This window comes from Elephas maximus, chromosome 20 (assembly GCF_024166365.1).
Source record: "Elephas maximus indicus isolate mEleMax1 chromosome 20, mEleMax1 primary haplotype, whole genome shotgun sequence".
Taxonomy (NCBI): Eukaryota; Metazoa; Chordata; class Mammalia; order Proboscidea; family Elephantidae; genus Elephas; species Elephas maximus.
Window position 1 is genome coordinate 51,086,366 of NC_064838.1, and position 13,994 is coordinate 51,100,359.

Sequence of the window (13,994 nt, forward strand, 5' to 3'; positions counted from 1 at the left end):
AACAATCTATCAATAAAACAAAATAACTGAATAAAGATCAAGCATATCCATTATCACAACTCATGTGAACACATTACTCTTAAAAGACAAAGTCTTACATTGTATAGAAAATAAATTCCACTCATATGCTACTTATTAGAGACACACCTAAAACAAAGTGACATGAAGCAGTTCATGGGAAAAAAGACATTAATCATGTTCAAACAAAAACAGAAAAGGCTATGTTAATGAGGATGACCCAGGACCGGGCAACATTTTGTTCTGCTGTACCTAAGGTCTCAATGAGTTGAAGTCAACTGGACAGCGGCTATCTATCTATATAACTCTTGGATCAAATAAGAAAAATAATGTGAAATTTTAAACCATAATAGAAATGAATGACAATGAGGTCAGTACATACCAAATCTTGTGAAATATGGCCAAAGTAAAACTCAGATGAAAATTTGTGGAATTAATGAACTAAGCATACCACTCAAGAAGTTAGAAAAAGAACAATAAAACAATTCCTCCAAAAAAAAAAAGTAGAAAGTTGGAATTACTAATGCTAACTAAAGCTAAAAGGACTTATTGGTGTGGGGGTGCGGGAGGCAACAGATCTGATCACTAAACCCAAAAGTTAGTCTGTACCACTGAGGAGCAGACAAGTAACAGAACCCTCCACTCAAACAGGCTTTCAATTTCTGTCTCTTCTCTCTGGCTTCAGTGGTGCCTGCTTCATCCTAAATTGGTTCCCTTGTTGAAAATCAGTTGCCAGTAGCTAACATCCTCCTGCTTCACATTTGGAGAGAAAGTGCGCCAGTCTCTCCTCCAACGACGTCTTATGCTCACTGGGACCATCTAGGTCAGTGCCTGACTGAGGTCAGGAGGCCAGGGCACTGGAATATGCCAACTAGATCAAGCCAATGAGCAGACCAGCTGGGAGCTGGGAGTGCGGCAGCTTCCCCGGAAAAGCACGGGTAGCATTCAGAGGTGTGGGCTCCCTGACCAGGGATGGGGAAAGCTAGGGAAAGAGGAGAAGGAATGCTGTGATGCTAACCAATAAAACTCCACTACAGGGTCCTTTGAAAAGACTTATGAAATCAACAAAAATTTGGCAGTTATGATCTTTACTTGTTAAGAAAAAGGGAGAGAGTACACATACAAATTATACTAGAAATAAAAAGGGACCACAAGGGTAAATTACATACTAATAAATCTGAAGTTGTAGGCTAAAATAAGTGATTTTGAAGGAACACATATAAACTAACTCAAAAAGAGGTGGGAAGCTTGAGTGGGCCAATAACTATAAAAGCAATTTTTATAGTCAAAGGTTTGTCTCCTGGACACAAGGTAATTACGAGCTAAGGAGACAGAAAGGACCACATAAACCAGAGACTACATCAGCCTGAGACCAGAAGAACTAGACGGTGCCCAGCTACAACCAATGACTGCCCTGACAGGGAACACAACAGAGAACCCCTGAGGGAGCAGGAGAGCAGTGGGATGCAGACCCCAAATTCTCATAAAAAGACCAGACTTAATGGTCTGACTGAGACTAGAAGGACCCTGGTGGTCATGGCCCCCAGACCTTCTGTTAGCCCAGGACAGGAACCATTCCCAGAGCCAACTCTTCAGACAGGGATTGGGCTGGACAATGGGCTAGAAAAAGATGCTTGTGAGTAGTGAGATTCTTGGATCAAATAGACACTTGAGACTATGTTGGCATCGCCTGTCTGGAGGGGACATGGGAGGGAGTTAGAAGCTGGTGGAATGGACATGAAAAGAGTAGAGGGAGGGAATGGGCTGTCTCATTGAGGGGAGAGCAATTAGGAGTATATACCAAGGTGTATATAAATTTTTGTGTGAGAGACTGACTTGATTTGTAAACTTTCACTTAAAGCACAATAAAAATTAAAAAAAATATATTTGTCTCCTAAAAAAGGCATCAGGCCTAGCTGGTTTTATGTGCACAACCTACCAAGCATTAGGAACAAATATTGCTGGTGCTAAGTAAACTGCTTTAGGGCATAGGCAAACACTAGAAAGCTTCTTAACACATTCTCAGAGGCTAGCACAGCAACGAACCAAATTTGAGCAAAGGGTAGAACAAAAAGGAAAACTGTAGGCCAATTCTAACATCGGGGCCAAAATTCTAAACAAAACGTCAGCAAATTGAATCTACAGGGTATTACAGCAGTTATGTAAGACATCTGTTGCTCTAGTAATATAACTCATTATTTGAACAGATTAAATAAGAAAAATCATATAATCATCTCAATAAATACCCAAAATGCATCTGATTAAATACAACAATTATTCCTATTAAAACAACAATTAAACAGTCCCATATGAGCCAGGAATAGAAGGAAGCATTTTTATTTTAAGGAAGAGTATAAGAATAATATGAACATTAGTAGCATTCCTACTAGAATGGATGTCTTCTGTTCACTGTTGCATCCCCAGGACGCAGAAGAATGCCTGACACAGAGAAGACTGTCAAATATTTGTGGAATGGGTGAAAGGATGGAGTCAGGGTTGGCACATGTCCTCCTGCCATCACCACTACTATTTCACATTGTGCTAGAGGTCTCAGGCGATGAGATAGCAAAAAGAAATAAATGGTATAACTTTCAGAAAGGACAAGATAAAGCTGTCCCCATTTTAGGTAATCAATTACCCAAAAACAATCCAAGAGAATCAACTTAAAAACTATTTGAATGAACAAGATAGTTTTTCAAGGTGGTCAAAATCAAGATCACAATTTTGTAAAAACCCTTCTACAGCTTTACAATACTTAACATGTAGAATGAGAAAAAAGTTGTAATGGGAAATGATATCATTCACAACATAACCAAAGTTGTAAAGTACTTAGGAATAAACTTAATAAGATATTTTTTACAGATATCCAGGAATAAACTATAAAACTACCAAAAAGATATAGATGAAGAGCTGAAAGAACAGAGATGTCTATCATACCCCTGGATAGAAACTCAACGTTGGAGAAATGACAATTCTCCTCAAATTAACCTGGATAATATAATTCCAATTCAAATATCAATAGGATTTTTAATGAAAATTGACAAACTGATTCTAAAGTTTTATGAAAGACAATCTTTGCAGAATAGGCAATACTTTAAAAAAAAAAAAAAAAGGAGAGCTTTTGTTACCATTTAAGAAAACATAACATAAAGCTGATCGAAAATACAGCACTGACCTGGGGACAGAAAGAAAAATCAATAGGGAAAAAATAGAGGGTTCAGAAACATACCCATGTATATACAGAGATTCTGCTGTTATAAATGCGGAAATTCAAATCAGCAGGAAAAGGATAGACTCTACAAGAGAGGGTGTCAGTGAAATTGCCTCTCCACTTGGCAATAGAATTAAATCCCTGCCTCACACCATACATAAAAAGAATTTTCAAATGGATTAAAGAGTTAAATATAAAGAATAAAATTATCAAAATATTAAAAGAAATACCAAAAGGTAGTTTTTATCATCTGGAGATGGAGAAGGCCATCCTAATCAAGGCACAAAACCCAGGAAGAAAGTAAAGATTGACTCATTTGACTCTGTGATAATTGTAAAAATCTTTGAGGCAAAAATTGCCCATCCATTCCACATATATTTAAAAAACAAGTGACCCACTGGCAAAAATATTTTTTAAATAATTGACAAAGGCTTAATATAATTCAGAAAAGATACAGACCTTCCCTAAGAAAAAGATAAGCAACCCAATAGAAAAATAGCTAACCTATATTAAACAGAGGATTCACTAGGAATAAAGTATTTTTTTAAACACATGAAAAGACATTTTCCAACGGGGGGGGATTAAAACAGCAATGAGATCATATTCTGCCATCAAATGGACAAAACTTTAAAATATTAATAACACCCATTTTTAGCAAAAGAGGAAACATTCATTCTCATATTCTGTAGATGTTGAATGTAAATTGGTTTAGCTTTTGGGAAGGACGAATTTGACAGTGCTCATTCAAGATTATTAAATTTGTCTTTCCCTTAACTCTCCTCCCCTGCGTCCCACTCCCAGGAGCACGGCTGTGAAAATGTTGGGGAAACGTCACCTCTGCAATGAAAAAGTCAGAAATACTCTAAAAACAGGTTAGTTAAATGGCAGATGTCACATTCACACAGAATACATGCAGTAGTTTAAAAATATGAAGAATAGCTCTAGGTACAGACATAGAAAGGTTTTCAAGTCATGTAAGTAAAAAAAAAAAAATTATTAATAATACACATATTGTTGTGTTGCTAGTCACCAGTGAGTCAATTCTGGCTCACGGCAACCCCGTGTGTGCGGAGTAGGACTGCTCCGTAAGAATTTCAGGGCTGTGTGTGACCTTTTGAAAGCAGATCACCACACCTGTCTCCCAAGGGGCCTCTGGGTGGATTCAAATCGCCAGTCTTTCAGCTAGCAGTGAGGTGCTTAATGGTTTGTGCCAGCCAGAGACACTAATGACACGTAAGATTCCATTTTTTTTTTAATTATAAAGGTGTTTTATATAAGTTTAAACAATGATTTCCTCCAGGGAGGAACACAGGATTGGCAGCGGGGATGGATGAGAGAGAGGGAGCCTTTATATTTATTTATACACATTTCTGAATAATTTTAGTAGACCACAAGAATGTATTCAGATACTGTTTCTAAAGTTTCTTAAAAAGAAAAAATTTAAATTTTAAAATATTTTTAAAAATAGCTCTAGGTACAGACATAAAAAGGCTTTCAAGTCATATAAGTGAAAAAAAAAAGTAGGTTATGAACAATAACACGTTGTTGTTGTGTTGTTAGTTGCCATCGAATCAATCCCAACTCCTAGCAACCCTACAGGACAGGGTAGAACCGCCCCATAGTGTTTCCAAGGAGCAGCTGGTGGATTCGAACTGCCGACCTTTTGGTTAGCAGACAAGCTCTTAACCACTGTGCCACCAGAACTCCTATTTAATTGTAAAAAAATTTTAAGAAAATTAAAAAAAAAAAAAAAAGTAGAAGGAAGTGCACCAAGATGAGAAGGGTGGATATCTCTGTATGAGGTGGTCCAGGGATGTTTCTTTTCTTTAGGCTTTATTGTGTTTTCCTAATTTTCTACAATGAACATGTAAAAATCAGATTTAAAAAAAAAAAAGAAAGCTGATTTTCGAGTGCTATATGTGGGTCCTTCCTACTGCTGCCTACAGGGCATGTTCCAACTGCGCCCTCACAGCATGCCCACTTGACAAATGAGGAAACTGAGGTGGCAGGCCGAGGTCCCTTCCTTATGCCCCAGCTCTAGTGCTACAGCAAAAATCCATCAGCTCTGACTCTGGGAGCCTGTGGGCCAGAATTAATTCCAGGAGGCCCTGCCCTCACATCTACCCCTACCCCCAACCACCAGGCCACCCCAGGAAAGAGAAGAGAGCCAGCTCATGGTTACACAAGTTTAATCCCTACTATCTGGTCCACGATTTCAGAACCTTTCTAGGCCACACTGCCCTTCTCCTGGTCACCCGGGGCCCAGTCATCTGCCCCACCCCTCCCTACTGGGATGTGGAAGCAGGACAAATCCCCTGGGGCCACTCCTTCCCCACCCTGACTCTTACTGAACAGGGACACATGACCTTGGTCTAACCTGGATCTGCCCCCACTCAGCAGAGGGTACTGATAGAAAGCAGGAAGAGGAAGGAGAAGAAGGAGGAGGTCAGGGGCCCATCTGGGGCTGCAGCAGCCGGGACAGGAGTAGGAGCCACGTGGAGGCACGGGGGCCTGAGAGAGCCCTGTCAAGCTGCTTCTTGATCCATTTGCTGTATTTGGTGACACGGATGTACACGCCTGGATTCTGCGCTTTGGCACAGGCCTTTTCCCAGGACAGCACACCAGCCAGAATCCATTTGCCCTCGACTTCGCAGGCCAGTGGCCCCCCAGAGTCTCCCTAGGCAAAGAGAGAGGAGTGATAGGAGCTCCAGGTCCAGCTAGGGCCACTGGGCCCCACGGAACCCAGGATGCCCACCCTCTGAGTTCTGCTTGAAAGATTCTTTCCATCCTGGAGCCTCAGGTGGGAGAATCTCACTTCGTGCATTTCTTCCTTCAGCTCCTCAGTTGGGGTCCCATCCCAGGTGCTGACCACTGACTCCCACCCCAGAATATCAGCCAAAATCAAAGTCACAGGGGTAGGAAGGTAGAAGCAGAGCACTGCCTGGTGATGATAACAAAGAGGGAGGCCAAGGGGTCTCCTGCCTAGGAAATTGTGCTCCCCTTTCCCCACCCAGGAGTCATCCCCAACAGAAGGAGAGTTGCCGGAATCTCCCAGAAACTTACATAACACAAGTTTTCTCCATAATTGGTGGCACAGATCATGTCCTCCAGGACAAGGGGGATAATACGGGGGAAGAGGGACTTCTTGTGGTAAATCCGGTCACACCTCTTGTTGTCCATGATAAAGACCTCAGCCTCCTGCAACTCTGGGGTCAATGTGGAGTTGGCTGTGGAGAAGCCCCAGCGGGACTGAGCACTAACTCGGTGCTCTCATCCAGCCCTGACCTCTTCTCAGCGTCCGCTCATCTCCAACCTCAAGGCTCAGCCAAGCCATACCTTTTGACACCACCATGCCCTCCTTCACTTGATGCCTTCCCCCAGCAGTGCGAACCAGGTGCGGCAAGCCCCTCACCCTCTAAGGCTAGGTTTTGGGATCCCCTTCTCTGGGAAGCTTTCCCTTCAGAACAAAGTAGGCCTTGATCCAAGTGCTGGTGCAGACCCCAACCACATGGCTGCTCATCTCCAGCCTTGGGCTCTGCACCGGCTGTTCCCTCTGCCATCTGATTAACACTGGCTCCTCTTTCAGGCATCTCAGGCAGTCACTATGCCCAGAGCTCATCCCAGATCCTCCTGGCCTGATCTCAAGATAACCTGGCCAGGTCTTAGCCTCTCTTCTTCTAGCCTGTGCCCCAACTCCAACTCTGTTGCAAGCTCCTTGCAGGCAGGGCATGTATTCTCAATGTCAAGTTTGTCAAGTGAAGGAGTGAGCTGAGTCAGTGAAGTTATGAATCCCTGTCTCTGAGCTTCCAGAAGAGGCAAATGACCGTGCCCAGCCCAGGCACTGCTTGCTGGGCCTGAATGAGTGAACGAGGTGCCCACGTCAAGCACACAGGTATAAACTGTGGCAATGGTTCCCATGTAAGGAGCAGCCCCAACACACCCAGAGAACCAGGGGCCAGAGGTATCAGCCACATCTTCCCGAGAGGCACCGTGGCAGGACCCAGGAGGAAAACACTGCACTTTCTGTGCTACCATGCACTCCACTCCATCCTACCCACTCACCTGAGAAACGCTGCTTAATCTGGCCCCAGCCAGTGACCCAGCACTGTGTCCCAACCCTCAGGTGGAAGTTGGGCTCCGGCAGGCAGATGGGCTGCACGTACTCACTCAGGGTGGCAGGAATGTGAAGCTGGAGAAGGGCGACATCACCCATGATAAAGGTCCGGCCCCAGTACTTGGGGTGCAAAATGATGTCCCTCACCGGGATCAAGAGGACCCCGGTGAAGTCCACAGGTTGCAGCTTGGAGGTGCCGAGCATCACCGAGTACTCTCTGGTGCTGCAGAAGACACAGAGACCTGGAAGTGTCAGGTTCCCAAGCAAGCATGCACTCCTGCCTCCCCCAAGAACTCTCTCCCTCACAGAAGCCCTGCCCAACTTGCTCACTCATCGTGCCTAATGTGGCCTGGGGGCCTCAGCATCAGAGATGCGCCTGTCTCCTTACTCATCATTCAGGTCGATTTAAGGTTGCCTGGGCTATGCGTGTGTGAGCAGGCGTGTAGGTGTGGGAGTACACGGACGTCCTCATGTACAGGGGAAGCAGGGATGTGTGCTGGATTTTCCTCATTGCCATACTTAGGACACAGTCTTCGTTGCTTGGGCCTCATGCCCCAGCACACCTCCTGACCCCTGTGAGATCCTGAACTTGACTTTCCTGTTCCAGAAACCCCTCCTCCCCACCCCTCACTCCCCAGAGGAAACGAGGAAGCTGGGCTGGACCGTTGTAGCTCTGGGTCTCTGGGCTCTGGACGAACTCACCCTTGGATGCAGTGGGCGGCAGTCATCACCCAGCTGGGGTCAATGAGGGCCCCTCCACACACGTGTTCGTGTTTCACCCGCAGGCTCACTTCCCAGGGCCAATGGCGGCCCACGTCCGACCACCAGGGTTTGCCACAAACTTTAGGAACAACAGTGCCTGGGAGACACAGAGGCCACATAGAGGAGGATAAGAATGACCGAGACCAAGATGGCCCCCAAGGCTGATTTGCACAAGACTGTAAACTCAGGGACCTGCTCCATATTAAGGAGGGGAAGGCTGAGGATGAGGAAGGGCTGTGGCTTATCCAAAGGCACTGAGCTGGACAGAAAGTGACAAAAACAGAGATAAAAAGCATCAAGACAGAGACATAGAGAAATCACAGCAGAAGAGAGGGAGAGATACTAAACTACACAAGGAGCAATCAACACAGGTAGCCTGGGCTGTGCAGTGAGTGTGCAGGTAAGTGAGAATGTACACAGACATTCTCATGTATGGGAAGGATGATTTAACTTTTTTAAAAAAAAAAAATTTAAATCAATTTTTAAAAATGGATTTTATTTTTAAAATCAAGATTTCTCTACACCAGCGTTCTTTTTCTTGACCTGAGTGGTGGTTACACAGTGTGTTCGCTGTGATAATTCCTTGATCTGGACACTTGTGATTTGTGTACTTTTTTGTACGTATGTAATGCTTCAATAAATCAATTTACTTTTAAAATCAATTACGTTTCTCTCTTCCGGCACGACCAACTAGAAAATATATTCAAAATAAGATACGTTCTCAGTGGCAAAACATTATAAGGTACTCAGGAATTATCTTTTTCTAAACTGCACAAAATTTCTGTGGTAATAAATTTAAAACTCCAATAAAGGACACCAAAAATGATCAGCATAAATAGAAAGACATTCCTTGCTCTTAAATAGAACAACTTAATATTTCAGATGTAATTTTTCCCAAAATTAATGTATAAGTTCATTTTCTAATAGTTAGAATTTTTTTTTTTTTTAGAAACTTAATAAACTTATTCTAAAAGTGAAATAGAAAAGTAACGGTCCATGAATAGCCCAGGCTTCGAAAATGTAGAACAAGGAAGGGACACTTGTCCAGCAGATATTAAGACACACATCAAAGCTATAAAAACAAAAACAGTGTGGTATTGACACAAGAACAGAGAAATGGACCAATGTAAAAGAGAGCCTGAAATTGTTCCATGTAATATAAGAACTTAATATAAATAATGGAGCCACTACAATCGGTGTGTACAGGAAAACTACAACACAAAACAACAACCCATTGTTGTCCAGTGGATTCCAACTCATAGCAACAGGGTAGAACTGCCCCTTAGGGTTTCCAAGGAGCAGCTTATGGGCTCAAACTGCCAACTTTTTGGTTAGCAGCCAAGCTCTTAACTACAACGCCACCAGGGCTCCAAAGAAAAACTAGCTAGCCATACAAGAAATAAAAAAGAAACTGGACTCCTTCCTATAGCACTTCAAGACCTAAATGTGAATGGTAAAACTATGAAGTTAACAGGACACCATGTGACATGGCGTGGAAACGGACTCCTTAAACAAAACCTCAAAACATAAACCATAAAACTGACTAACTGGATTACCTTACAATCAAGGATCTTAGACCCCATGAACAAAGTTAACAGGCAGGTGACAGATTGGGAGACAATATTTGCAATATCTAAAATCAACAAAAGACTTTTAATAGGAATACACAAGGAACTCCAGGAAACCAACAAGAAAAAGGAAGATCAATAAGACAATATGCAAAGGATGAAGACAAGCAATTTATCAGAAAAGGAAACTCAAAGGCCAACAGCACATTGAGAAATGCTCAAACTCTTTAGTAATCAGAAAAATGCAAACTAAATCAAGATGTCATTTCTTTACCTCAGGGGTTGGCCAAAAAAAATGTAAAAGTTAGATCATGCCACAGGTTGGTGGAATGTGGCAATATATACACCTTAAGGCACTGCTGATAAGAGTGTAGAAAACTAAAAAAAACTGGGCTGACCAAACTGGAACGAGGACAATGGATAAAAGCATGGTTGTTGTTGGGTGCCCTGGAGTTAAGCCCGACTCAGAGCAACCCCACGTGACAGAGTAGAATGGCTCCATAGGGTTTTCTTGGTTGTAACCTTTACAGAAGCAGATGGTCAGGTCCTTCTCCTATAGAGCAGCCAGATGGCTTGGAACTGCCAACCTTTCAATTAGCAGCCAAGTGCTTAAACGTCTGCACCATCAGTGCTCCTGAAAGTATGGTATCAATGTTGATAACTGTATTGTAGTTATGTAAGAGAATATTCTTAGAAAATACACACTGGACTACTTGAGGAAAAAGAGCCATGCTGTAGTCTACCCTTCAACGATTCTGAAAAAAATTGTGTGTGTGTGTTCCTTTTACTATTTTTATTTTTGCAATGTTTTGTAAGTTTAAAATAATTTCCAAGTAAAAAGTTTTTAAAATGAGAGTTGAATGAAAACAGAGATGTACAGCACATACCGCTTACATAAATTAAAAATACATGAAATACATGCACACAAAACAAGAGCATACATTTTATAAGAACACACACAAACAGAAAGATCCTCACTGAACATATAAGTATAGCTGAGGGGGATGGGAGTGAGCATGGACATAACCAGGAATAGCTAACTTAATCAATCAACAATCAATAACAAATCAGGGTGGAGTCTTGGCAGGACCAGTGACAATGGAGACCCATGAACCCAAAAGCAGAAGCAGCCCAACTCTCCACTCTTGAGGTCTAAGGAAAAGGACAGGAAGATAGAGGAGCCAGGCTCTGCAGACCCAGCCACAGGGCCTAGGGGGCTCCATGTGCTCCATTTGGGTTTAGAGCCCAAAAGGGTTGTGTGTGGAAAAGGGTCTGTGTCAGATTCCTGGACACGTTAACTCGGGATGGGCCTCACACCCTGATGGGATACAGCCTGGGCTGAATAAGAGGCTCTGCGTTCCCACAGAAGGTCTGGATACTCTTTCCTGGGGACTGTTAGCTCTGTATGTCCTGGCAGCTACAGGTTGTCCTTTAGAAAGCAGACCTCTTAGACTGAATTCCTGTTTCTTACAGGCCCAGAAACACTATCTCTGTGATCCCTTTCAGAACAAGTGTGCCCCATATCTGGGCCCACGACCCACAGCTTTTCCTGCAGCAGGGGCTCACCCAACCCACCTGGCATGGTTTTGTCCTCTTTGTAACCTGGAGGAGAAAAGGGGACAGAGATGAAGAAAGAGGTCATAACAGGATGACAGGGAGGAGATGCATTTTTCTTTCTTTCATTCATTCATTTGCAAAATATTTTCTGAGCTCCCACTCTGTTCCCAACCTGAAGCCAGAGGCTGGAGAGAGAGATGTATCAGACAGAGCCTGCCCTTGAGGACCATACTGTCCAGCGTAGGAGACAGAAGTGAATGCCTAATCACCTACATGAGATCAATTCAGGAACAGGGCCATAGGTGTCCGGTGAGCCCAGAAGAAGTGGTGGACAGGAGAAGCTTCTGGAAGGAGGAGTTATTGTACAAGGACTTAAAGATGAGAAGGTAAAACACAAATTAAATGTGATGATGACATTCCTTGCAGAAGAAACACCATGGTGTGTGTCAGAGATTCCAGAGTTTGAAGGACGTGGCCTGTGATGGTAAGGGATGATGTCAGGGGAGGAGACTCTAGGGTCAACCATGGAAAGCCTCGCAAGCCAGGCCAAGAAGCCTGGACAGAACTCTTGGAGGAGGGAAGCCAATAGAGGTGTGCCCTGGTCAGGTCTGTATTTTGAAGGCAGAATAGATAGGATGGTGACCACACTGGGGGCAATGAGATCTCAATGAAGACTCTGTAGAACCCAGGCAAGAAATGAGGTGGTCTGAAACAAGGAAATGGCAGTGAGAACAGACAGGGTGAGTTGGATGTGGACTCAAGTAAAGGTTTCTGGTTTTGGAGAAGAGTGGATGCCATCCTCTGTGCTAGAGAAGTCAGTTTGTAGGAAGATGAGAGCTTCTGTTTTGGACCCCAGGGGTTGAGATGTTTCTAGGTCATTCAGGTGGAGATGTCCAGTAGGTAGCTGCGCATCCACACACATCATTTTGAGGCACCATCATATAAATGGCAGATCAATGCCCAGGGCTTGTGAGTTCACCCAGGGAGCAGTGAAGAAGGGAGGAACAAAGGGACCCAGGCAGTGCCTTGGGGAACACCAATACATCAGGAACACATAGAGCATGTGTGGTCTGGGAGGGGCAGAGGAAAGCCAGAGTTATCCTTGAGGTAGAAGAGAATCAGGAGACAATAGTCTGAGAGAAACCAAAGGACCAGAAAAAATGAAAAAGGAGAGAGTGGCAGAAAGGTCAGGGAAAATAAGGGCAGAGACATGGCAGGAAGGAGCTGAGGATTAAGTGGGAAGTGTGAAAGCATTGGCATGAAGTGAAAACTATTCTTTTGAGGAGACTGGCTGTGAAAAGAGAAGAGACAGTGGGGAAACAGCAAACAGAAAGGGCAAGGATAAAGACCTAAGGAGGAGAGAGCGATTGCCGGAGCACAGGACAGGGAGGGCCCGCAGTCAAGGGCACTGGTAAGCAGGTTGACGTGAGGCATGTGTCCTGAATCCTTAAACAAGTAGGTGAGGATGGTGCTGATGCAGTCAGGTTTGGAGGGGCCCCCAGGGGTTGGGGAGAGTCAAGGGAGACAGCACTCCAGGGCCTCCATTTTCGAGTGAATGAAGAGACTGCTAGTGAGGCGCACTAGGTTGAAAGACGGTTTAGGGAGAAGGCAAATTTGGAAATATTTGTTTATGTGGAAAGATGAGGAAGATGGATGAGCTGCCTCAGGGCAGGACAAGGCTGGAGACCAGGAACCTGCCTGGCCCAGAATGCATGCTCAAGTGAGGTCTCCAGGGGTGCTCAGCTGCCTGGGGAAACGGCCGAGAGCCTGGGGTGGACAGGTAGCCTGTGAGACACTTGAGGGTGCTGTGGAGAGGGGGGCTCGGACTTTAGGTGCCACGTCCAGACTGAAAGGGCAAGAATCGCCTGGGAGAAAATGCAGGGGTCCTTAGAAGTGCTGGTCCCCAGGAGCCTGTAGGGCAGGTGTGGCCCAAGGAAGGAGGCCAGAGGAGAGGGCAGAAGTTTAAAACCCATAGAATCGCCCTGGCGAAACCCTGGAGGAGAGGTGACGGGGGGGGGGGGGGGGACAGAGACCCCGAAGGCTGGAAGAGACAGCCACAGCCTGGGACCCGTCCCCTGCCTTAATGCCAGGCCCTAAGCCGGGGTAGGAGCGGTGTGAGTCGGGGGGTTATGTGGGGGGAGGAGGGTGGAGCTGGGGCGGGGCGAAGGAGGCGGTGCCCGCCTCACCCAGGTTCAGGGGCGGCAGCAGCAGCAGCAGGAGCAGGAGACGGCAGTTCAGGACCAAGAGCCTCGAGACGCTGGGCCCGGCGCTGCGGCGGGACAGCGAGGCAGCCATGAGGCTCTGGAGATGCCAACTGCGGAGACAGATCTGCGAACTCCAGCACGTGACGTCGTCCCAGACACGTGACGGCACCCTGAGCACGTGACAGCACCCGCAGCACGTGACGGAGCCTCTGGAGTCCCGAACACTCCCCCAGGTACTTGAAGGCGTCCCCTCTCCGAGCCTACCTCGTGACTGATCCTTGGAGCCGTGGACCTGTGATGGCGCCATCGCTGCCCTGTGTCTGTGATTGCTCCAGTGGTGGCTGGCCCATGGTGGTGCCCCCAGTGCCCTGGATCTGTAACAGTACCCCCAGACCTGGCTGGGGAAAGCGCCCTTGGAGCCCTGGCCAGTGATGGCCCCCCTGTTACCCAGCCTTTGATCCCCTGGGCCTGGTACACTATAGAATTTCAGGATTAATATGGATTTGAGAATCAAGAAAGATGTGGAAAGTACAGGAGAGAAAAAGATCAATAACACTAAG

At 45.2% G+C, this 13,994-nt stretch overlaps 1 protein-coding gene across 1 annotated transcript; it reads right to left on the reverse strand.

Annotated features, from left to right (window-relative positions):
- Nucleotides 1-5,675: 5,675 nt before the first annotated feature.
- LOC126063623 (putative serine protease 45) lies at nucleotides 5,676-13,741 on the reverse strand. Its single transcript, XM_049862062.1, has 6 exons — nucleotides 13,417-13,741; nucleotides 11,249-11,275; nucleotides 8,046-8,202; nucleotides 7,292-7,566; nucleotides 6,293-6,456; nucleotides 5,676-5,906 (listed from the first exon to the last, which is right to left on the reverse strand). Exons 1-6 carry the CDS (start codon nucleotides 13,739-13,741, stop codon nucleotides 5,676-5,678), a joined length of 1,179 nt encoding a protein of 392 aa, XP_049718019.1.
- Nucleotides 13,742-13,994: the final 253 nt, after the last annotated feature.